Source organism: Panulirus ornatus, chromosome 43 (genome assembly GCF_036320965.1).
Source record: "Panulirus ornatus isolate Po-2019 chromosome 43, ASM3632096v1, whole genome shotgun sequence".
In the NCBI taxonomy this organism is placed as follows: domain Eukaryota; kingdom Metazoa; phylum Arthropoda; class Malacostraca; order Decapoda; family Palinuridae; genus Panulirus; species Panulirus ornatus.
In genome coordinates this window covers 13823762-13849910 of record NC_092266.1, presented here as the reverse complement: position 1 = coordinate 13849910, position 26149 = coordinate 13823762, and the positions used below count along the sequence as shown (strand labels likewise).

Sequence of the window (26149 nt, the reverse complement as noted above, 5' to 3'; positions counted from 1 at the left end):
TTAGTGTACTTATATGGAAAGGAAAAGCATCTGTGATGGACTACATGGAAAGACAGTACATGGCTCTTATTCACTTGAACTGCTGTTATCATCATAGTTGATTTTTTTTTCATACATGCTCTCCATTTCCCACGAGAGCAAGGTAGTGTCACAGACAGATGACATAGCATTTAGAGGGAGAATTCCTCACTTGGTTCCTTCTTTTGGAATGTAATGCAGGAAGAGAAGACGTTCAGCCACCCACTCCCACCCCTCTTAGTCACCTTTTACAACATGGGCAGTATTCTTTCTCCGTATGGTGAATAAATCAGTTCTGTCTGTAAATATAGAGATGTGTACAGGAGTCATGTGAAATACATTTAATACACATAAAATAGATTTGCCATTATAAAATATCATCCTTTTTACATCCATTCAGTTTAGAACCTCAATCAGTAGCAATAATCCCCGCCTCTATTACTTTTATCAGTGGGGGTGGGGTGAGGATTTTGTTGATTGTGCAATGAAGACATGACCAATTCCTTAATATAGTCCTTGGATGTAGGATAAAGAAATTAATGTAAGTGGCAAGGATATTTTCTTTCATCTAAATTTTGTTTGGAGGAATAAAGAAAAGAAATCTCACTCTTGACTCCTCTTATAATTGAAGTTAATTGTAAGGCAGTGATGGTTGATGGTAGTCATAATATCTGAAGAAGATTGGATCATTTTCCAGAGATCAAAGAATAACTGAAGATGAGTATTGAAGAGCAGCCATCAAAGGAATTCAACTCCAGGCTTTCAAAGAAGCTGTCACTCCATTCTTCATTTGTTTCCTCCCCTTTTCAATGTGTCTTCCATTTCTGATATTTTACTCTCTTAGTCATCCTTTTTTCACTCACCCTCTCCTTATGTCCAAACCATTTCAGTATACCCTCTTCATCTCTCATACTTACTACTACACCTTTGTCTTACCATTACCAGTATTTTTTATACAAGATATATTGTAAAAAAGTACATGAATTTGCATTATGCACAATTTCTTGACCCCAAGAACTATATTACAAAATCTTGCTTTTACCTAAAATATGAATGGAGAGTTGTGTCATGTTATATATGACATATAATCAGAGTCTTTGTTATTGAATGCATTTTGTGCCTCATCATCTCAACTATAATTAGTCTTTGTTATTTAATGCATTTTGTGACTCAACATCTCAACATAAAGCACACAAGTTAGTAATATTATTCATCCCTAATTTGAATTCTAAGAAGCTTCTGTATAATGCTATTATGTTTTTCTGATTTGTTTGTCTCTGCTACTTTATGGTTCAAGGAGAATAATCAGAAAGGAAAACAGAATAATTACAAAGGAAAGGTTTATTCAGCATTCAAATTTATCATTTTTCATAAAATTGTATTTTAACTCTCCCCTGATGTGTATTGATTTTCTGCCATGCATCATTTTGAAAACTTTTGGGATCCATTAAGTCTATATATAATCTTCCATCAAGGTGATCCATCTCATGTTGTATAATTCTCGCTATCCATCCTTTGCTTTCTAATTCTAAGGGTTCTCCTCTCTTGTCCAATCCTGCAAGAAAATTTAAGTATATCAGGGCATGCCAACAGAGAAAACATAATTCATAATCTTTATGTGTATAAAAAGCATCACTGACAGAGAGGATTCTTTCTAATTTTCATTACATCTATGAATTAACAATGTAAATTATATGGGAGGGTGAAGGCATGTACAGAGCATCAGATTGGGGAAGAGCAGTGTGGTTTCAGAAGTGGTAGAGGATGTGTGGATCAGGTGTTTGCTTTGAAGAATGTATGTGAGAAATACTTAGAAAAGCAAATGGATTTGTATATAGCATTTATGGATCTGGAGAAGGCATATGATAGAGTTGGTAGAGATGCTCTGTGGAAGGTATTAAGAATATATGGTGTGGGAGGAAAGTTGTTAGAAGCAGTGAAAAGTTTTTATCGAGGATGTAAGGCATGTGTACGTGTAGGAAGAGAGGAAAGTGATTGGTTCTCAGTGAATGTAGGTTTGCGGCAGGGGTGTGTGATGTCTCCATGGTTGTTTAATTTGTTTATGGATGGGGTTGTTAGGGAGGTAAATGCAAGAGTTTTGGAAAGAGGGGCAAGTATGAAGTCTGTTGGGGATGAGAGAGCCTGGGAAGTGAGTCAGTTGTTGTTCGCTGATGATACAGCGCTGGTGGCTGATTCATGTGAGAAACTGCAGAAGCTGGTGACTGAGTTTGGTAAAGTGTGTGGAAGAAGAAAGTTAAGAGTAAATGTGAATAAGAGCAAGGTTATTAGGTACAGTAGGGTTGAGGGTCAAGTCAATTGGGAGGTGAGTTTGAATGGAGAAAAACTGGAGGAAGTGAAGTGTTTTAGATATCTGGGAGTGGATCTGGCAGCGGATGGAACCATGGAAGCGGAAGTGGATCATAGGGTGGGGGAGGGGGCGAAAATCCTGGGGGCCTTGAAGAATGTGTGGAAGTCGAGAACATTATCTCGGAAAGCAAAAATGGGTATGTTTGAAGGAATAGTGGTTCCAACAATGTTGTATGGTTGCGAGGCATGGGCTATGGATAGAGTTGTGCGCAGGAGGATGGATGTGCTGGAAATGAGATGTTTGAGGACAATGTGTGGTGTGAGGTGGTTTGATCGAGTGAGTAACGTAAGGGTAAGAGAGATGTGTGGAAATAAAAAGAGCGTGGTTGAGAGAGCAGAAGAGGGTGTTTTGAAGTGGTTTGGGCACATGGAGAGGATGAGTGAGGAAAGATTGACCAAGAGGATATATGTGTCGGAGGTGGAGGGAGCAAGGAGAAGAGGGAGACCAAATTGGAGGTGGAAAGATGGAGTGAAAAAGATTTTGTGTGATCGGGGCCTGAACATGCAGGAGGGTGAAAGGAGGGCAAGGAATAGAGTGAATTGGAGCGATGTGGTATACCGGGGTTGACGTGCTGTCAGTGGATTGAATCAAGGCATGTGAAGCGTCTGGGGTAAACCATGGAAAGCTGTGTAGGTATGTATATTTGCGTGTGTGGACGTATGTATATACATGTATATGGGGGTGGGGTTGGGCCATTTCTTTCGTCTGTTTCCTTGCGCTACCTCGCAAACGCGGGAGACAGCGACAAAGTATAAAAAAAAAAAAAAAAAAAATCTATGAATTAATTATTAATCTATCTTTAGGCCTTCTGCCATCCGTCAACAGATAACTATTACTCTTCTTGATATATATAAATAACTAGCATGAAGGTATTTATAGTCATATTTATTATACTTAATTGCTGTTTCCCGCATCAGCAAGGTAGTGCCAGGAAACAGACGAAGAATGGCCAATCCACTCATATACACATATTTATATATATACATGAACATCCATACATGCACATATACAAACATATACATATCAACATATACATACATACGAATATAGTGCATATGAACATACACTTCCACATAACATACAAACTTTCAACAGTCAGGATCACACCTGGGACCCTTGCGTGGCAGGCAGGGAGTGTTAAAGCTAGGCTATGATCATAGCCTAGCTGTAGCACTCCCGCCTGCCACACAGAGGTCCTGGGTTCGATCCTGGCTGTTGGAGGTTTGTTTGACATAGATACATATACATACACAGACATATACATATATACACATGTACATATTCATACTTGCTTGCCTTCATCCATTCCTGGCACTACCTTGCCCCTCAGAAAACAGCATCACTACCCCCTGCTTCAGCGAAGTAGTGCTAGGAAAACAGACAAAAAGAGGGCCACATTCCTTTACACTCAGTCTCTAGCTATCATATGTAATGTACCGAACCACAGTTCCCTATCCACATTCTGACCCCACAGACCTTTCCATGGTTTACCCCAAACTTTTCACATGCCCTGCTTCACTCCACTGACAGCACGTCGACCCTGTTATACCACATTGTTCCAATTCACTTTATTCCTTGCACGCCTCACCCTCCTGTATGTTCAGGCCCCAATCGCTCAAAATCTTTTTCATCCCATTCTTCCACCTCCAATTTGGTCTCCAATTTGGTTCTCCTTGTTCCTCCATCTATGACACATATATCCTCTTTGTCAATCTTTCCTAACTCATTCTCTCCATATATCCAGACCATTTCAACACACTCTCTTCTGCTCTCTCAACCACACTCTTTTTATTTCCACACATCTCCCTTACCCTCTCATTACTTAATCAAACTACCTAACACCACATATTGTCCTCAAACATCTTGTTTCCAAAACATCCACCCTCCTCCGTACAACCCTATCTATATAACATTGTTGGAACCACTATTCCTTCAAACATACCCATTTTTGCTCTCTGAGGTAACGTTCCCTCCTTCCACACATTCTTCATCGCTCCCAGAACCTTCAACCCCTCCCCCACCGTATGATGCATTTCTGCTTCCATGGTTCCATTCACTACTTAGTCCACTCTCAGATATCTAAAACACTTCGCTTCCTCCAATTTTTCTCCATTCAAATTTACATCCTGATTAACTTGTCCCTCAACCCTACTGAACCTAATAACCATGCTCTTATTCACATTTACTCTGAACTTTCTCCTTTCACACTTTTCCAAACTCAGTCACCAACTTCTGCAGTTTCTCACTCAAATCAGCCACTAGAGCTGTATCATTGGTGAACAACAACTGACTCACTTCCCAGGCCCTCTCATCCCCAACAGACTGCATACTCGCCCCTCTCTCCAAAACTCTTCCATTTATCTTCCAAACCATCCCATCCATAAACAAATTAATCGACCATAGGGACATCACACACCCCTGCTGCATACCGACATTCACTGGGAACCAATCACTCTCCTCTTTTCCTACTCGTACACATACCATACATCCTTTGTAAAACTTTTCACTGCTTCTAGCAGCTTTCTTCCCACACCATACACTCTTATGACCTTCCACAAAGCATCTCTATTAACTTTATCATATGCCTTCTCCAGATCCATAAATGCTACATACAAATCCATTTGTTTTTTTAAGTATTTTTCACACATTCTTCAAAGCAAACACCTGATCCACACATCCTCTACCACTTTTGAAACCACACTGCTCTTCCCAAATCTGATGCTCTGTACATGCCTTCACCCTCTCATTCAGTACCCTCCCATATAAATTCCCAAAAATACTCAACAAACTTATGCCTCTGTAATTTGAACACTCACCTTTATCCCCTTTGCCTATGTACAATGGCACTATGCATGCATTTTGCCAATCCTCAGGCACTTTACCATGATCCATACATACACTGAATATCCTTACCAACCAATCAACAACACAGTCACCCCCTTTTTTAATAAATTAAAATGCAATACCATCCAAACCCACTGCCTTGCTGGATTTCATCTTCCACAAAGCTTTTACTACCTCTTCTCTCTTAATCAAACCATCCTCCCTGACCCTCTTGCTTCGCATCCCACCCTGACCAAAACACCCTATATCTGCCATCCTATCATCAAACACATTCAACAAACTGTCAAAATGTTCATTCCATCTCCATCTCACTACCTGTTATTACTTCCCCGCTTGCCCTCTTTACCGATGTTCCCATCTGTTCTCTTGTCTTACACACATTATTTACCTCCTTCCAAAACATCTTTTTAGTCTCCCTAAAGTTTAATGATACTCTCACTCCAACTATTGTTTGCCCTCTTTTTCAACCCTTGCACCTTTCTCTTGACCTCCTGCCACTTTTATACATCTCCCAGTCAATTGCACTCCATCCTCGTATCATCCAAATGCCTCTCTTTTCTCTTTTACTAACAACCATACTTCTTCATTCCACCACTCACTACCTTTTCTAATCTGCCCACCTCCCACCTTTCTCATGCCACCATCTTTTGTGCAAGCCATTACTGCTTCCCTAAATGCATCCCATTCCAAGTCCACTCCCCTCACGTCATTTGCTCTCACCTTTTGCCATTTTGCACTCAATCTCTCCTGATACTTCCTCACACAAGTCTCCTTTCCAAGCTCACTTACTCTCACCACTCTCTTCTCCCCAACATTCTCTCTTCTGTTTTGAAAACCCCTACATATTTTCACTTTCACCTCCACAAGATAGTGATCAGCCATCCCTCCAGCTGCCTCTCTCAGCACATAAACATCCAAAAGTCTCATTTAGAAGCCTATCAATTAATATGTAATCCAATAGTGCCCTTTGACCATCTTTCCTACTCACATACATATACTTATGTATATCTCTCTTTTTAAACTAGGTATTCCTAATCACCAGTCCTTTTTCAGCACACAAATCCACAAGCTCTTTATTTCTGTTTACAACACTGAATACCCCATTGACACCAATTATACCCTTAATTACTCGCCTTCGCATTTAAATCAACCATCACTAAAATCCGGTCACATGCATCAAAGCTGCTGACACATTCACTCAGCTGCTCCTAAAACACTTGCCTCTCATGATCTTTCTTCTTATGATCAGGTCCATAAGCACCAATAATCACCCCTTCTCTCTCTCCACCCACTTTCACTTTTTCCCACATCAATTTAGATTTTACTTTCTTACACTCAATCACACACTCCCACAACTCTTGCTTCAGTAGTGCTACTCCTTTCTTAGCTCTTGACCTCTCACCAACCCCTGACTTTACTCCCAAGACTTTCCCAAACCACTCTTCCCCTTTACTCTTGAGCTTCATTTCACCCAGAGCCAGAACATCCAGGTTCCTTTCCTCAAATATACTACCTATCTCTCCTTTCTCCTCATCTTGGTTACATCCACACACGTGCAGACACCCCAATCTGAGCCTTTGAGGAGGATGAGCACTTCCCACGTGATTCCTTTTTCTGTTTCTCCTTTTAGAAATTGAAATACAAGGAGGGGGAGGGTTTCCAGCCCCAAACTCCCACATGAAAGTATGGAACCCTATATGAATATGTTTGCAGATGGAAAAGTCGTGAGGGAAATGAAAAGCAAGGAGGATTGCATCAGCTTGCATGAGGACTAAAACAGACTCCAAAGTTGGTCTCAAAAGCAAAGTAATGAGGATGGAACAAAGCAAAATATGGCCTTGCATGAAATAAGCTTCAGGATTTGGGAGGCAATATCATCCTAACCCATCACCAGAGTTCCACATAAGGTGAATAATTAAAGAGACTAATTGTCTCCTGGCAAATATCAAAATAGCTTTCAAGTATATGGATGAGGAAGCATTTGGCAAGCTATTTATATCCTACAATATAGAATGTACTACTCCGATTTTGTCACCTCGCTTAAAAAGCACAAAGAGCTTTTACAGAATGTCCAGAGGAGGACAACAAAGATGGTACCAGAGTTAGGAGAGCTAAGTTATAAGGAAACGTTGGAGGTTTTAAATTTATCCACCTTGGAAGAAAGAAAAGTGGTGGGTAGCCTGACCACAACCTTAAACTTCTCAAAAGAGATTGATGATGTGCACAGAGAACAGTTCTTCGAGAGGTGTAGGGACAGAGCAACAACAGGATATAATATGAAATTACATAAGAAATGTTTAATAGGATGTAAAGAAATAACTCTATAGTATGAGAGTAGTGGATGAAGGGAAGAGAATGACTGAGGATATGGATAATGAGACAGCATGCAGGAAATCTAAAAGATTGTATGATAGTAGAAAAAATTCAAGTGATGAGGCCCCATGAGTGTAGAGCTCTCTCCCTATACCATCATCAGGTGCACGAATCCTTATTTCAGGCAGTTTTGTGGTCACTGTACATGTAAACTGCCCTAGCTAATCTATTCTCATTCAAATCCAACCAAACCAGCAACAAGGTGCATAACCATTTATACTTTATACATTTAGAGACATGCAGAGCATCCACCAGACCATTGTACTCTATGTCCCTTCTAAAAATGTGACAATTAATATGGTCATTCTACTCTTCACTTTAATTAATCACTAAGCATTTAGATATATGGTCATTCTACTCTTCCACTTAAATTAATCACTAAACATTCATGCCCCTGTCACATCCTTCCAACCAAGAAAAAATCAAGAGAATGGCCACAGATTTCCACTGGAATTGCAAGTTTAGTCAAACTATAACCCAAACTCCCACAGTCACTTGTTTATCACTTATGTGGGTGAGGCCACATTCAAATAATTCATGTTTATGCGTGCTTCTCTTTTAATTTCAATTTTACATTTTTTTGCTGATATAACCTCATATCAGTTTTAAGCAAGATGTGGCTAACTAAATAAAGGTCATACACTAGAATTCACTTCAGGGAAGTTTTTAATTCTTTACTATAAAATACAAATGCTCCTAGACCAAGCTCATTCTCCCATATATTGTTGTTTCTTGTAAGAGATCATTTTCAAAACTGCACTTCATCAAGAATTGACTGAGATCTCTGCTCTTTTAAGATTATCTGCAAGCTATTCTAATTTGTTCTGTGAAAATAAATTTGTTGTAGGAAACTGACTACAAGCAATGTATAAGAAACTTGCTAATGTCGTCATAAATGAAAAACTGATGGTTTTATTTGATTTTCCCATGAGATATGTAAAAGAATGAATCTATCACCTGTTTTCATTTGAATTTCACTTCTGTTGTCCTAAAATTATACAGGATATGCTTCAGTGAGAACTGTGTCAGGTGAGTACCAACATGGTTGGGATAAGATAACCTCAAAAGAATCCCAATTCTAAGACTATGACATCACCAGACTTCTAGATGTAAACCTTGTGATCCTCAATTAAAAGTGCATGTGACAAGCCATGGGTCATTTCCCTTCTTTACTGAGTAAAGCTAATAGTGTTCATATACCAAAACATCAACCTGATGATTTATGACCCATCTCCCTGACTAGCATCTTGTGCAAAACTTCTGAGATGATCCTTAACAGACTACAATATGTTAAACAATACATAGAGCCTGAATGATTTCAAACATGACAAATATTGTTTTTTATTTGGTTGTGCAAGTACTGACTATTTGTTGCTGCAAAGCAGGCAGTAATTGTTCTGAGTATTCTGTTTTGTGTGAGTACATGAATGGGTTGTTGAGGATATTACAGGATTTGAACTTCTCTAAGGATTCATATTTCAGTCCAAATCTGAAACACCTAAACGTTCTGAGGATGCTTGTTTGTTTATGGTCTTTATGTTGATGTTTGTGGTGTGGGAAGTAAATGTCATTTATATGTTGTATGCGATGTTTGTACAGTTAAAGATTTGCTAAGTAGGAGCAGCTGAACATTCAGGGCAAAGGAAAGTTGCAGTTTAAATTCATGTCTGTCAGGGGTTAAAAGCACGATGTCAGTTTTTGAGGTGATGCAGAAACTCTGTTTTAAGTGAACAAGTTTTGTAATTGCATTATTAAAAGTTACATGTCTGTTGTTGCTTGGGGTAGTGTCAGGGTCCTCTGATGTGACTGTGAAGTCATCTGAATGTGAGAAAACTTTCACACTGAAGTCAACAGGAGGTGATGGAGGTCATGTAGAAAGAGACTGAAGAGGGATTGTGAAAGACCTGCTCCTTCAGAACTCCACTGTTGAGCTGAGAATTTTGAAGATGAAGCCTTCAAGAGAAACTTTAGCCAGCTGTATACTTGGCTAACTACAGTACTGATATATACTTGCAAAAATACCAAATGGAACCTTAGGAATTATACCTAACTGCCCCCCCACAACTTAAAGTGGAAAGAACTGGGTATACCTAACGTGGAAGATATAACACAAGAAATCAATATAATGTGACTGAAGCTGCTGCCTTTAAAGAATTGTTAAAGTACACAAAGAAACAAGTGAACCAAAGCAATTCAAATAACAACCACTTACAAGACAATTTTGGAGCATGCCAACTGTACAAAAATGAGGTAACAGCACTTACTTAAGCTGCCCTGGCAGATACATTCCTTTGATATCAATTTGTAGCTTTCTACAATATTCTTAATAACTCAAAGTGCATTTCTATTTCTCAAAGAATTATTACTTACCAGTTAATCTAACAGCCTTGTACCTAGGCACTAAGGCACTATATCCTCGTAGGCTTTCACAAGATTCAGGAAATACAACTTTTGTAAAGTCGAGAACCTCCATTTTTGGATTGATAAATATCTGTAAAAAAAAACTAACATTACTCGAAACAAAATAGCACTCAAATGTTCAATAGGCAACATGATCAGGAAAGATCTGGAAGAGATATGTAAAGATAACAGCAACATTTAAATCATAAACATTCATTTAACTTCAAATATAAACAATTATTCATGCATGACTACACATTGGAACTCAAACATGTTGGCCTACAACGTAGCCCTTGATGTGAAATGCAATGATAGCCATACAAGAATCATACAGGAAAACAAAATTTTTGTAACTGTAAAACTTTAAGAGTTACTGTTTTGGGGTATAGTGGGTTAGCTCTTAAACAGCAGCCAACAAAACATGATGAGCCCTTAAAGAACAGCAGCCATCATAAATTAATTGCTAACTTTACCCATCTCTGTTTGAATATCCAGTTAACTTACTGTACCATTAATAACCTACAGAAGTCTTTTCTCTGAGTACAGAATGGAAAAAGGTGAGAAAAAAGGAGGTAAGGGGAGTGGGGGAGGAATGGAATGTATTTAGGGAAGCAGTGATGGCTTGCACAAAAGATACTTGTGGCATGAGAAGCATGGGAGGTGGGCAGATTAGAAAGGGTAGTGAGTGGTGGGATGAAGAAGTAAGATTATTAGTGAAAGAGAAGAGAGAGGCATTTGGATGATTTTTGCAGGGAAATAATGCAAATGAGTGGGAGATGTATAAAAGAAAGAGGCAGGAGGTCAAGAGAAAGGTGCAAGAGGCAAAAAAGAGGGCAAATGAGAGTTGGAGTGAGAGAGTATCATTAAATTTTAGGGAGAATAAAAAGATGTTTTGGAAGGAGGTAAATAAAGTGCGTAAGACAAGGGAACAAATGGGAACTTCAGTGAAGGGGGCTAATGGGGAGGTGATAACAAGTAGTGGTGATGTGAGAAGGAGATGGAGTGAGTACTTTTGAAGGTTTCTTGAAGGTGTTTGATGATAGAGTGGCAGATATAGGGTGTTTGGGTCGAGGTGGTGTGCAAAGTGAGAGGGTTAGGGAAAATGATTTGGTAAACAGAGAAGAGGTAGTAAAAGCTTTGTGGAAGATGAAAGCCGGCAAGGCAGCGGGTTTGGATGGTATTGCAGTGGAATTTATTAAAAAAGGGGGTGACTGTATTGTTGACTGGTTGGTAAGATTATTTAATGTATGTATAATTCATGGTGAGGTGCCTGAGGATTGGCGGAATGCTTGCATAGTGCCATTGTACAAAGGCAAAGAGGACAAAGGTGAGTGCTCAAATTACAGAGGTATAAGTTTGTTGAGTATTCCTGGTAAATTATATGGGAGGGTATTGATTGAGAGGGTGAAGGCATGTACAGAGCATCAGGTTGAGGAAGAGCAGTGTGGTTTCAGAAGTGGTAGAGGATGTGTGGATCAGGTGTTTGCTTTGAAGAATGTATGTGAGAAAAACCTAAAAAAGCAAATGGATTTGTATGTAGCATTTATGGATCTGGAGAAGGCATATGATAGAGTTGATAGAGATGCTCTGTGGAAGGTATTAAGAAGATATGGTGTGGGAGGCAAGTTTTTAGAAGCAGTGAAAAGTTTTTAATGAGGATGTAAGGCATGTGTACGTGTAGGAAGAGAGGAAAGTGATTGGTTCTCAGTGAATGTAGGTTTGCGGCAGGGGTGTGTGATGTCTCCATGGTTGTTTAATTTTTTTATGGATGGGGTTGTTAGGGAGGTAAATGCAAGAGTTTTGGAAAGAGGGGCAAGGATGCAGTCTGTTGTGGATGAGAGAGCTTGGGAAGTGAGTGGTGGCTGATTCATGAGAGAAACAGCAGAAGCTGGTGACTGAGTTTGGTAAAGTGTGTGAAAGAAGAAAGTTGAGAGTAAATGTGAATAAGAGCAAGGTTATTAGGTATAGCAGGGTTGAGGGTCAAGTCAATTGGGAGGTAAGTTTGAATGGAGAAAAACTGGAGGAAGTGAAGTGTTTTAGATATCTGGGAGTGGATTTGGCAGTGGATGGAACCATGGAAGCGGAGGTGAATCATAGGGTGGGGGAGGGGGTAAAAATTCTGGGAGCCTTGAAGAATGTGTGGAAGTCAAGGACATTATCTCGGAAAGCAAAAATGGGTATGTTTGAAGGAATAGTGGTTCCAACAATGATGTATGGTTGTGAGGCGTGGGCTATGGATAGAGTTGTGCGCAGGAGTGTGGATTTGCTGGAAATGAGATGTTTGAGGACAATATGTGGGGTGAGGTGGTTTGATCGAGTAAGTAATAATAGGGTAAGAGAGATGTGTGGTAATAAGAAGAGTGGTTGAGAGAGCAGAAAAGGGTGTTTTGAAATGGTTTGGCCACATGGAGAGAATGAGTGAGGTAAGATTGACAAAGAGGATATATGTGTCAGAGGTGGAGGGAACGAGGAGAAGTGGGAGACCCAATTGGAGGTGGAAAGATGGAGTGAAAAAGATTTTGAGTGATCGGGGCCTGAACATGCAGGAGGGTGAAAGGAGTGCAAGGAATAGAGTGAATTGGAACAATGTGGTATACCGGGGTCGATGTGCTGTCAATAGATTGAACCAGGGCATATGAAGCGTCTGGGGTAAACCATGGAAAGTTCTGTGTGGTTGTGAGGTGTGGGCTATGGATAGAGTTGTGCACAGGAGGGTGGATGTGCTGGAAATGAGATGTTTGAGGACAATATGTGGGGTGAGGTGGTTTGATCGAGTAAGTAATAATAGGGTAAGAGAGATGTGTGGTAATAAGAAGAGTGGTTGAGAGAGCAGAAGAGGGTGTTCTGAAATGGTTTGGCCACATGGAGAGAATGAGTGAGGAAAGATTGACAAAGAGGATATATGTGTCAGAGGTGGAGGGAACGAGGAGAAGTGGGAGACCCAATTGGAGGTGGAAAGATGGAGTGAAAGAGATTTTGAGTGATCGGGGCCTGAACATGCAGGAGGGTGAAAGGAGTGCAAGGAATAGAGTGAATTGGAACGATGTGGTATACCGGGGTCGATGTGCTGTCAATAGATTGAACCAGGGCATATGAAGCGTCTGGGGTAAACCATGGAAAGTTCTGTGGGGCCTGGATGTGGAAAGGGAGCTATGGTTTCGGTGCATTATTACATGACAGCTAAAGACTGAGTGTGAATGAATGGGGCCTTTGTCGTCTTTTCCTATCGCTACCTCGCTCACATGAGGGGGGGGAGGGGGTTGTTATTTCATGTGTGGCGAGGTGGTGATGGGAATGAATAAAGGCAGACACTATGAATTATGTACATGTGTATATATGTATATGTCTGTGCATGTATATATATGTATACGTTGAATGTATAGGTATGTATATTTGTGTGTGTGGACGTGTATGTATATACATGTGTATGTTGGTGGGGTGGGCCATTCTTCTGTCTGTTTCCTTGCGCTACCTCGCTAACGCAGGAGACAGCGAAAAAGCAAAATAAATAAAATAAATAAATAGAAGTCTTTTCCATTACTAAGAAGGCAGGGGAAAAATGTCTGTTCTCTCAGTCTTACAACCACCTCAGCCATTCACCAGAAGGTCATGCATACCAAGTGATCCAAAGAAAAATAAGTTTTTTGGATGATGTAAGTTATCAAGAGGAAATCTTGATATGTATCAGTGTTGATGAGGGTATTAAGGTAGAATATGGGAAATGGGAAGAAATATGTAACTTTGGGAAAACTTTAGTGGGATAACATAAAGGGGAAGATGTCTCCAGTGCACTTGTGTTCATGTGAGAATTTAAGTAGCAGTTACATATGATTTTAAAATTTATGTAACCCTGGAGGAATGGATGATTTTCATAACAGATGGAAGGTAAATAGAATATTTTCAAAGAAAATGCACCTTTAATGTCCTTTCCACATATGCCAGCCAATAAGTCTAATATATGAATCTAAGTGTAATCTATCTCTGACACCTACTCCCTTCGGGAACTCCTTCAAAGTGATAGCCATGGCAAGAGAGTCTCTATATCTGGTGAATTCCATTGCCATTTTTTAGCCTTTATTACCTTACCTGTAAAAGGCAACTGGCAGAGGGCAACTCTAGTGCAATGTTTTCAGAAGTTCCTACCTAATTTTCCTATCTAATGTTCCTACCTAATGTGTCTACCTAGTGGTCCAACCTATTCCTTCTACCTAATGTTCCTACCTGCTACGTCTACCTAATGTTTCTATATACACACGTGTCAGAGGGAACAAGGAGAAGCAGGAAACCAAATTGGAGGTGGAAGGATAGAGTGAAAAATATTTTGAGCAATCAGGGCCTCAACATACAAGAGAGTGAGAGGAATAGAGAGAATTGGAACAATGTGGTATACCAGGGTCGACGTGCTGTCAATGGACTGAACCAGGGCATGTGAAACATCTGGGGTAAACTATGGAAAGGTCTGTGGGGCCTGGATGTGGACAGGTAGCTATAGTTTCTGTGCCTTTTTGTCTGTTCTTCTGCCACTACCCCCATGAAGCAGGGGGTAGTGATGCTGTTTCCTGTGGGATGGGGTGGGGTGGCGCCAGGAATGGATGAAGGTTATCAAGCATGAATATGTACACTTGTATATATGTATATGTCTGTGTACATATGTTTATGTGTATATGTTGATATGTATATGTATGTACATGTGCATGTACGTGCATTTATGTGAATATATGTGTAAATAGTGGATGGGCCATTCTTTGTCTGTTTCCTGGCGCTACCTCACTGATGGGGGAAGTGGCGATCAAGTATAATAATAACAAAAATGAAAATATATATTATCCTTGGGGATAGGGAGGGAAGAATACTTCCCATGTATTCCCTGTGTGTTGTAGAAGGCAACTAAAAGGGGAGGGAGCAGGAAGCTGGAAATCCTTCCCTCCTGTTTTTCACTTTTCCAAAAAAAAGGAACAGAGAAGGGGGCCAAGTGAGGATATTCCCCCTAAGGCTCAGTCCTCTATTCATGATGCTACCTCACAAACACACAAAATGGTGAATATGTGTGAAAAAAATATATATATATGTACATTATGTGTGTATATGTGACTATATGTATAAGAAAGCAAGGTTATTAGGTACAGTAGGGTTGAGGAACAAGTCAACTGAGAGGTAACTTTGCATGGAGAAAAACTGGAGGAAGTGAAGTGTTTTAGATATCTGGGAGTGGATTTGGCAGTGGATGGAACCATGGAAGCTGAAGTGAATCAGGGTGGGGGAGGGGGCGAAAGTTCTGGGAGCGTTGAAGAATATGTGGAAGTCGAGAACACTATCTCGGAAAGCAAAAATTGGTATGTTTGAAGGAATAGTGGTTCCAACAATGTTATATGGTTGCGAGGCGTGGGCTATGGATAGAGTTGTGTGGAGGAGGGGGGATGTGCTGGAAATGAGATGTTTGAGGACAATATGTGGTGTGAGGTGGTTTGATTAAGTAATAACAGGGTAAGAGAGATGTGTGGTGATAAAAAGAGTGTGGTTGAGAAAGCAGAAAAGGGTGTTTTGAAATGGTTTGGTCACATGGAGAGAATGAGTGAGGAAAGATTGACAAAGAGGATATATGTGTTAGGGGTGGAGGGAATGAGGAGAAGTGGGAGACCAAATTGGAGGTGGAAAGATGGAGTGAAAACGATTTTGAGTGATTGGGGCCTGAACATGCAGAAGGATGAAAGGCATGCAAGGAATAGAGTGAACTGGAACAATGTGGTATACCGGGGTCGACGTGCTGTCAATGGATTGAACCAGGGCATGTGAAGCATCTGGGGTAAACCATGGAAAGTTCTGTGAGGCCTGGATATGGAAAGGGAGCTGTGGTTTCGGTGCATTATTACATGACAGCTAGAGACTGAGTGTGAACGAATGGGGCCTTTGTTGTCTTTTCCTAGCACTACCTCGCACACATAAGGGGGGAGGGGGTTGTTATTTCATGTGTGGCGGGGTGGCAATGGGAATGAATAAAGGCAGACAGTATGAATTATGTACATGTGTATATATGTATATGTCTGTGTGTGTATATATATGTATACGTTGAGATGTATAGGTATGTATATGTGTGTGTGCGGATATGTATGTATATACATGTGTATGTGGGTGGGTTGAGCCATTCATTTGTCTGTTTCCTTCCACTAACTCGCTAACATGGGAGACAGCAACAAAGCAAAATAAATAAATAAATAAATGTGTAAGAGAGTTGAATCTTTTTTTGTCTGTTTCCTGGTGCTACCTCACTAACGTGGGAAATGGCGATCAAGTATAATAAAAATACATAAGTAATCCAATGGAAATGTGATATATTTCCAAATAACTTTATGTCTGGTATTTGTGATTAATTTGAAATACAGGGGGGTCCCTGGGATAGTTTCCTGGACCCTGTTTGTAAGCTGATCTGTTCGTAAGATGGAAAATATTAAGAAATGCAAAAAATAGAGTTAATACCTTCACAAGTAATAATGTATCAGATATTGTATTCCCAAGAAAATTACAGAACATCACATAAGCAACACTTAATGATAAAAGGTGCAGTTCCATAGTCTGTAAATATGTGTAACTGAATGTACAACAGACAAAGAATTAAATATTTTTAGGAGCTTGTTAGTAAATATGGGTGTTTGTAGGTCAGACGCTCGAAATTTGGGGACCTTCTAGAAATGAGAAAATTCATGAACTGACTTTTCATGAAAAATATCATTTCGGTTATTCTGTGGTACTTCTTGTGTATATACAAGAATTTTGATTAACATTACTCAACCCTTAAAATACTTCAAATGAGAGAAAGCAGAAAAATTGATTCACTTACCATGAGTGGTAATGATGACATCTCTCTAGCAGCATAAACCTCAGCTCCTAGTTCTCTTTCCCTCTTTGGTGTTACTTCAAGCGCTAATATTCTGAAAGGGCAGAAAAGAATATTAAGCAGGTTAGGATTAACTGGCACCCCTCAAAGTCTAGTTTATGTGAAATCAAGATCCTAAAGGATTATACTGTGCAAAGGTTATACTATCAGTATGCAAGCATGTAGGTGTCCCATTCCAAAACTCCACAAATTCCTCTGAAGTTCTACTATTTCCCTTGGGAAGACCTGCCAAGGGCACCATAATTCTTTTCTCACACTATTTATCCTCTCATAAAACAGGCAGTTTATAGCTACTCGTTATGCAACAGAAAAAGTAGCAAAGGTGTTAATCTGTAAACAATGTTATGTATTATCTGTTGAACATTTGACCTGGAGTAAGATTATGGTACATGAAATTTATAGGGTAACTCACAAATATATACAGTATGCCTTCCTCAAACTATCATTCACAATCATTTTCACTTTAGAGGGAGACTCCACCACACTCATCACCACTACACCATCAATGAATATATAATTCACTTCATGCTTGACAAACACCTCATATCACTCTTGACAAGTGCATCTTTAGAACATCCTCAGCAGACACAAAAACCTCCTCAACCTCAATGAATGTGTTTTCCCACCACTCATAACAAATGCATCCTCAATTCACAATCAATAAATGCACTTTCACTGCATCCTCAACAAAAGTATCTTTTCACTAGACACATAACACCACCACCATCCTTCATGGGTGAGGTCAAAAATTATCTTTATTAAACTGTTAATGCCACTAGCCACTGACTGACCACCTATACGTCAGGTAAAAGGCCATATTCATGATTCCATTACACTACATCTTCATTAAAACCTCAACACCAACAGCCTTTGACATGACCCATCTAACCAGGTCAAAAATTATCTTTAATAGACTTTCAAGTCTCAATTTTATTACTCCTTAACACCATCAGCCTCTGACATGGCCACTACAGGTTATGTCAAAGATCATCTTCACTACACCCTAAACACTACTGCCATTTGACCTGACCCTTACAAAGTCAAGTCAAACATACCATTGCTTCAGCCTGGACAAACACATCTTCACTTCAACCTTGACAAGCCCTTATGACAAGCATGTTTTCATTACATCCTCAATACCGCTGGTGTTTGATGGTATGGGGTGCTGAATGTTGGATAGACTAAGAAGAAAAAAAAAAAAAAAGACAGAAAAAAGGGTGTTTCCTTCCTAGAGAAGAAAACAATTATTACCTGAGGGGTATGCCTATTTGAGGTGCAGCGATTCCAACACCATCGTACCGCTTCATTACCTGCTGCATCTGAATCATTACCTGAAAACAGGAAGAGGTAAATTTCTTCAAAGCAGTGACAACTAATTTATGATAAAAAAGAAAAAATACTGGTTCTGAAGTATGAAAAAATATTACTGGAGGTACTAGGGAATCATTATGAGCATCATAGAAGATACTTGCAGAGGGTTAAAATCATGTTTCACCTAACAAAATAGCGTACATCTTCTGGGAAATCACCACCTTTGACCATCATAATATCTACAAGGCTCGCTAAGTCTCGTTCATAGAGACTCAACAATCAAAAGGCATCAAGTTCCCAACATGTAAGGTCTGCACTTGGCCCTCTTGCTTTAATGACCAAACACACCTTGGTCAATGGCAGGTACATCACTTAACTTTTTTGTCTTTTTTATCCTGAGATCCATATGTATATAGCTATAGCTGGATAACAAAGGTTTCAATGTGCTGTAACTAAAACACTATTCAAATAAAGCTGAAATAAATAGTTCAGTCCACTTATGAGAAATCCTTACAGAAACTTCCATTCAATCAAAAATTTTCCATACAGATAAAAGGGTTGCCAGAAATGTCTGAACATGTAGGGTAAAGTGAACAAGAATCCAGGCTGTGGAGATGTGTTGTTTGTGGTATGACTAGATGGAATGAAGAAAATATAATGAGAGGGTATATGAGAGGTTTGATATAATAAGGAATGCAAAAGGAACTAGCTGTGGCATGGAAGAGTGGGTGAAATGTATACTTTGAGGTGGTTTGGGCATGTGGAAAGAATGCGACAGGGAGCTTACAGAAGAGTGCGTGACAGTATGATTAAAGGGGTTGGTGTGAGAGGAAGACCACATTTGACTTGGGGAAATAGAGTGGATGAGTACTGTAAGGAAGGAAATGGGGGAACAATGTGAGGAGCGGTGTATGCAAGGGAGACATGTAAAGACAGGGATAAGTGGAGAGACTTTTGCCATGGCCATCCCCTTGATGGGAGTTCCTGGAGAGAACAGGCATCAGAGATTTAGACAGATGGATAAAAAGAATATAAGTTTTATTATACTGCTGTTGTAATTCATCTCTTCAGTCCTCTCAAGCAGATATTTTCAAGAGGTGATCTACTCCTCTTAGAGTTTCCAGCCTCTCTTTCATGGCCACCCACGAGGTCCTGTGTGGTGGGAGTAGTGTGTGATAATTTCTCCTTAAAATCCGTCATCCCCCCAGCTGTGCCAATGACAACATTCTCGAGAATTTTCTAGGAAGGAAACTGACCAGACAGATATGATCCTGAATTATTTGACAATGATAATCTTTCTCTAAATCATGGGGAAAATAACTCTTCCAACACTGAAAATTGACTATAATGAGGCAGGAGTGTTTCTAGCACAAGTGGAGGCAGTGTTGCCAGTGCCTGCCTTACTGTGAGTGAATTCCTTCTGGCTGATGCAATTGGTAATTCTAGACTTTTATAATCTGCTTTTATGACAAAATATCGAACTGATTATAACAAGAAAATATTCATTATGGAAGATAAAATATGATAATAAAAAGTTTTCAATATCTTGGTGAGGGAAGAATAATATGATTAGAAATGCTGTAGAAGACACATTGCAGATAGCTTGAGAGGGATGTACCAGTGGAAGTCCAGCAAAGGAGAAGGGAAGAACATAAGATGTGTAAGCAGAACATTGAGAGGCAGATAAAGGAAAGCAAAGAAAAAGAAAATGATAAATGTTTTTGGAAGAAAGTCGATAGAAAAATTAAAGGAAAATAAGAGATTGTACTGGAAGGAGGTGAAAAGAGGTGGATGTAAAGAGTGGCAATGTAAATAAGGTAAGGAAAGGAAGTTGCTGAATTAAAAGGAGAAAGTGAAAGGAAGATGGAAAGAGTATTTTGAAGCACTGATGAATGTGGGAGATGGTGAGGCAGCAATTGTTAAATGCATGGGTATGGAGGATTGGTGGAAAAGGATACAAATATTGGAGCCTACAGCAAGAAGATTGGTAAAAAGGGTGATAATGAGGTTGAAGGTAAGAGAAACCCCTGAAGTGGATATGATTACAGCTGAAATGTTGAAATATGGAGGAGAAAGTGTGACAGAGTGGATGCATTCAAAAAGTAATTTAACATGGAAGCAGAAGGTTGTGCATGAGGAGTAGGTGAAAGCCATTATTGCTCCTTTATTCAATGAAAAAGGTGCTAAGGATGTACGTGGCAACTGAAGGGGAATAAGTCTGTTAAGTATACCTGGAAAAGTGTATGCAAGAGACTGGTAGTGATAGAAAAGACTGAATACAAAATAAGTGAGGAGCAAAGGGGTTTTAGGAAAAGTACTGGATGGATATAGATAATATTTTTGAGGTGAAAATGACCATGGGAAAATATCTAGCAAAAGGCAAGAACCCATATGCAGCTTTTAAGGATCTGGAGAAAGCATATGACAAAGTTAAATGGAATGTGTTTAGGATATATATAGAGTGGTGACCAACTGTTGGATGGTGTGTGAGCCTTCTATGGATGAGCAAATGTATGTGTAAAAGTGAATGGAGAGTAGATTGAAAGTTTCAGCACAGTATACGTGTGGGTGTGAAGCAGGGTTGGGTGATGTCACTGTGGCTTTTTAACATATATTTGAATGGAGTAATAAGAAAGATTAAAGCAAAAACTAGGGAAAAGGGGTGTAGAGATGGAATGTGGTGGTGAGGTATGGTGGCTAATGACAAGGCTGTCTGCAGGTGATACTGTGTTGTTTGCTCAGTGAAGAAGAGGTGCAGAAGGTTGTAAGAGTGATTTAAGATGAGTGTAATCATAGGTGACTGAAAATAAATGAATAAAAGTAAAAAATAAGATATCTGAAAGGAAACCAAGTGAAAATATAGATTTTGAAAAGCTCTTCAGAATGAAAGTGTACTAAATAGTGTTATAAATATGGGAGAAGAAAGACTCAGAGTTGGCAGAATTTATTTAGGAGCTATATTGGTTAAGTTTGGCCATACAGAACAAGAGGTAAGAGAGGGAAAAGTACAGGGTAGAAAAGTCACTAGGTCCCTAAACAAAATAATGAAGGGTAAAGGTACATGTTTGGAAGTGAAGAAAGGATTAAGGGACATAATAGTACTCCCAACCCTGACCTATGTAGCCAAAACAAGGACATAAGAAAAGTCACTTAGGCCAAAAATCCGATGTGGAAATGAATTATTTGAGGGGAGCATGTGGTATGACTACATGGAATGAAGGAAGTAATGAAGGGGAGTATGAGAGATTTGGTATGGCAGGGGATGCAAAGGGTATGAATTTTGGAGTGGTAAATAAGGTGATATGTAATACTTTCAAGTGGTATGGGCATATTGAAAGAATCCAAGATGGGGAGGTTACAAGGTAAGTGTATGATAGCACGACTGAAGGGGTTGGCGTGAGAGGAAGACCACCTGTGACATGGGGAAACACAGTGAAAGGGTACTGAAGTGAGAGAAATGGGGAAGAATGCATGGAATGGTGTATGTGAGGGAGGTATGTACGGAAAGGGATAAGTGGAGACTCTCGCCATGGCCACCCCATTGATGGGAGTTCTAGGAGGGAATGGCTGTCAGAGATATAGATGGATACATAAAAAAATAAATGACAAACATAGGTAGTAGAAGCTTACTTGGCATTCAGGAATTACTCTGCACTCTTTAGCACCTTATGCTGAGAAATCTACGAAACTTAATGACTTTATTATTGTGAAAATAGTAGAAAAATTTACTTCTCAGGTTTTTTATTCATTGTTATGTAAAAATATTTCTTAATATTTGTTTGCCATTTCCCACATCAACATGGTTGTGCGAGAAACAGATGAAGAAAAGACCTCATTCATTCACACCCATTCTCTAGTTGTCATGTGTAATGCATCAAAATTCACAGCCCCCATCCAAAACCAAGCCCCACAGACCTTTTCATGGTTTCCTCCTGCTGTCTCATTGCTCCATATCTCTCTATCCCATGTATGCCTTTCATCCTCCTGCATGTCCAGACTCAAAGCACTCAAAATCTTCATTGTATTCTCCATCTTCAATCTTTGAAATTACAGGGTCAAATACATTTTTCATACAATTCAAACATCTATAAATCATGGAAACCTAATTTGAGGAAAATGGGTCAAACAGTACTTTAAAGTTTGCACTGCAATTAGTACTTGATTTGCACTGTTTTAATCACAGCAAAAGTTTCACGGATTTTCATTACTTTAGTTAACAAAAAAAAAAGAAAAAAAAGACAGTTGCCAGGTATCTATAACAGTGATGGGAATATTGATTATATGTGTACAGCAAATCAGTCAAATTTTATTATGCTGCTATAGTATAGGGGAGAAAGAATACTTCCCATGCATTCCTTGCGTGTCATAGAAGGCAACTAAAGGGGACAGGAGCGGGGGCTAGAAACCCTCCCCTCCTTGTATTTTAACTTTCTAAAAGGGGAAACAGAAGAAGGAGTCATGCGGGGAGTGCTCATCCTCCTCGAAGGCTCAGACTGGGGTGTCTAAATGTGTGTGGATGTAACCAAGATGAGAAAAAAGGAGAGATAGGTAGTATGTTTGAGGAAAGGAACCTGGATGTTTTGGCTCTGAGTGAAACGAAGCTTAAGGGTAAAGGGGAAAAGTTGTTTGAGAATGTCTTGGGAGTAAAGTCAGGGGTTAGTGAGAGGACAAGAGCAAGGGAAGGAGTAGCACTACTCCTGAAACAGGAGTTGTGGGAGTATGTGATAGAGTGTAAGAAAGTAAATTCTAGATTGATATGGGTAAAACTGAAAGTCGATGGAGAAAGATGGGCGATTATTGGTGCATATGCACCTGGGCATGAGAAGAAAGATCATGAGAGGCAAGTGTTTTGGGAGCAGCTGAATGAGTGTGTTAGTGGTTTTGATGCACAAGACCGGGTTATAGTGATGGGTCATTTGAATGCAAAGGTAAGTAATGTGGCAGTTGAGGGAATAATTGGTATACATGGGGTGTTCAGTGTTGTAAATGGAAATGGTGAAGAGCTTGTACAACTATGTGCTGAAAAAGGACTGGTGATTGGGAATACCTGGTTTAAAAAGCGAGATATACATAAGTATACGTATGTAAGAAGGAGAGATGGCCAGAGAGCGTTATTGGATTATGTGTTAATTGATAGGTGCATGAAAGAGAGACTTTTGGATGTTAATGTGCTGAGAGGTGCAACTGGAGGGATGTCTGATCATTATCTTGTGGAGGCGGAGGTGAAGATTTGTAGGGGTTTTCAGAAAAGAAGAGAGAATGTTGGGGTGAAGAGAGTGGTGAGAGTAAGTGAGCTTGGGAAGGAGACTTGTGTGAGGAAGTACCAGGAGAACTGAGTGCAGAATGGAAAAAAGGTAAGGAGAGTGGGGGAGGAATGGGATGTATTTAGGGAAGCAGTGATGGCTTGCGCAAAAGATGCTTGTGGCATGAGAAGTGTGGGAGGTGGGTTGATTAGAAAGAGTAGTGAGTGGTGGGATGAAGAAGTAAGATTATTAGTGAAAGAGAAGAGAGAGGCATTTGGACGATTTTTGCAGGGAAAAAATGCAAATGAGTGGGAGATGTATAAAAGAAAGAGGCAGGAGGTCAAGAGAAAGGTGCAAGAGGTGAAAAAGAGGGCAAATGAGAGTTGGGGTGATAGAGTATCATCAAATTTTAGGGAGAATAAATTAAATGAGTAAGACAAGGGAGCAAATGGGAACCTCAGTGAAGGGGGCTAATGGGGAGGTGATAACAAGTAGTGGTGATGTGAGAAGATGGAGTGAGTATTTTGAAGGTTTGTTGAATGTGTTTGATGATAGAGTGGCAGATATAGGGTGTTTTGGTCGAGGTGGTGTGCAAAGTGAGAGGGTTAGGGAAAATGATTTGGTAAACAGAGAAGAGGTAGTAAAAGCTTTGCGGAAGATGAAAGCCGGCAAGGGAGCAGGTTTGGATGGTATTGCAGTGGAATCTATTAAAAAAGGGGGTGACTGTATTGTTGACTGGTTGGTAAGGTTATCTAATGTATGTATGATTCATGGTGAGGTACCTGAGGATTGGCGGAATGCTTGCATAAAGCCATTGTACAAAGGCAAAGGGGATAAGAGTGAGTGCTCAATTTACAGAGGTATAAGTTTGTTTAGAATTCCTGGTAAATTATATGGAAGGGTATTGATTGAGAGGGTGAATGCATGTACAGAGCATGAGATAGGGGAAGAGCAACGTGGTTTCAGAAGTGGTAGAGGATGTGTGGATCAGGTGTTTGCTTTGAAGAATGTATGAGAAATACTTAGAAAAGCAAATGGATTTGTACGTAGCATTTATGGATCTGGAGAAGGCATATGATAGAGTTGATAGAGATGCTCAGTGGAAGGTATTAAGAATATATGGTGTGGGAGGCACGTTGTTAGAAGCAGTGAAAAGTTTTTATCGAGGATGTAAGGCATGTGTACGTATTGGAAGAGAAGAAAGTGATTGGTTCTCAGTAAATTAAGATTTGCGGCAGGGGTGTGTGATGTCTCCATGGTTGTTTAATTTGTTTATGGATGGGGTTGTTAGGGAGGTGAATGCAAGAGTTTTGGAAAGATGGGCAAGTATGCAGTCTGTTGTGGATGAGAGAGCTTGGGAAGTGAGTCAGTTGTTGTTCGCTGATGATACAGCGCTGGTGGCTGATTCATGTGAGAAACTGCAGAAGCTGGTGACTGAGTAAGGTAAAGTGTGTGAAAGAAGAAAGTTGAGAGTAAGTGTGAATAAGAGCAAGGTTATTAGGTACAGTAGGGTTGAGGGTCAAGTCAATTGGGAGGTAAGTTTCAATGGAGAAAAACTGGAGGAAGTAAAGTGTTTTAGATGTCTGGGAGTGGATCTGGCAGCAGATGGAACCATGGAAGCGGAAGTGAATCATACGGTGGGGGAGGGGGTGAAAATTCTGGGAGCCTTGAAGAATGCTTGGAAGTTGAGAATATTATCATGGAAAGCAAAAATGGGTATGTTTGAAGGAATAGTGGTTCCAACAATGTTGTATGGTTGCGAGGCGTGGGCTATGGATAGAGTTGTGCGCATGAGGGTGGATGGGCTGGAAATGAGATGTTGAGGACAATATGTGGTGTGAGGTGGTTTGATCGAGTATGTAATATAAGGGTAAGAGAGATGTGTGGAAATAAAAAGGGTGTGGTTGAGAGAGCAGAAGAGGGTGTTTTGAAATGGTTTGGTCACATGGAGAGAATGAGTGAGGAAAGAATGACAAAGAGGATATATGTGTCAGAGGTGGCGGGAACGAGGAGAAGTGGGAGGCCAAATTGGAGGTGGAAAGATGGAGTGAAAAAGATTTTGAGTGATCGGGGCCTGAACATGCAGGAGGGTGAAAGGCGTGCAAGGAATAGAGTGAATTGGAACGATGTGGTATACCAGGGTCGACGTGCTGTCAATGGATTGAACCAGGGCATGTGATGCTTCTGGGGTAAAAACCATGGAAAGTTCTGTGGGGCCTGGATGTGGAAAGGGAGCTGTGGTTTCGGTGCATTATTACATGACAGCTAGAGACTGAGTGTGAACGAATGGGGCCTTTGTTGTCTTTTCCTAGCGCTACCTCGCACACATGAGGGGGGGGAGGGGGTTGTTATTCCATGTGTGGCGAGGTGGCGATGGTAATAAATAAAGGCAGACAGTATGAATTATGTACATGTGTATACATGCATATGTCTGTGTGTATATATACATGTGTACATTGAGATGTATAGGTATGTATATTTGTGTGTGTGGACGTGTATGTATATACATGTGTATGTGGGTGGGTTGGGCCATTTTTTCGTCTGTTTCCTTGCGCTACCTCGCTAACGTGGGAGACAGCAACATAGCAAAATAAATAAATAAATAATAGTATCTGTATGATATTCAAAAAGTTTTCACTGCAACTATTACTTTACTTTTATTCTGGAACCTTTCAGTATATGCAAAACATGTTTCTATTT

At 40.0% G+C, this 26149-nt stretch overlaps 1 protein-coding gene across 15 annotated transcripts in view; it reads right to left on the bottom strand.

Moving 5' to 3' along the window:
- Positions 1–1343: 1343 nt before the first annotated feature.
- LOC139762338 (peptide deformylase, mitochondrial-like) overlaps positions 1344–26149 on the bottom strand; it is an 86813-nt gene continuing 62007 nt past the window's right edge. For 14 of the 15 annotated variants that reach the window (XM_071687011.1, XM_071687000.1, XM_071687010.1 and 11 more), the window contains 4 exons: positions 18147–18226; positions 16839–16929; positions 9974–10094; positions 1344–1573 (listed from right to left, as the gene is read on the bottom strand). In XM_071687011.1, coding sequence (XP_071543112.1) covers positions 1380–1573; positions 9974–10094; positions 16839–16929; positions 18147–18226 — 486 coding nt within the window. In that variant the 3' untranslated portion in view covers positions 1344–1379. Of the gene's footprint in view, positions 1574–9973; positions 10095–16838; positions 16930–18146; positions 18227–22121; positions 22265–26149 lie in introns of those variants that run through there. The other variant, XM_071687012.1, reaches the window with a different exon arrangement.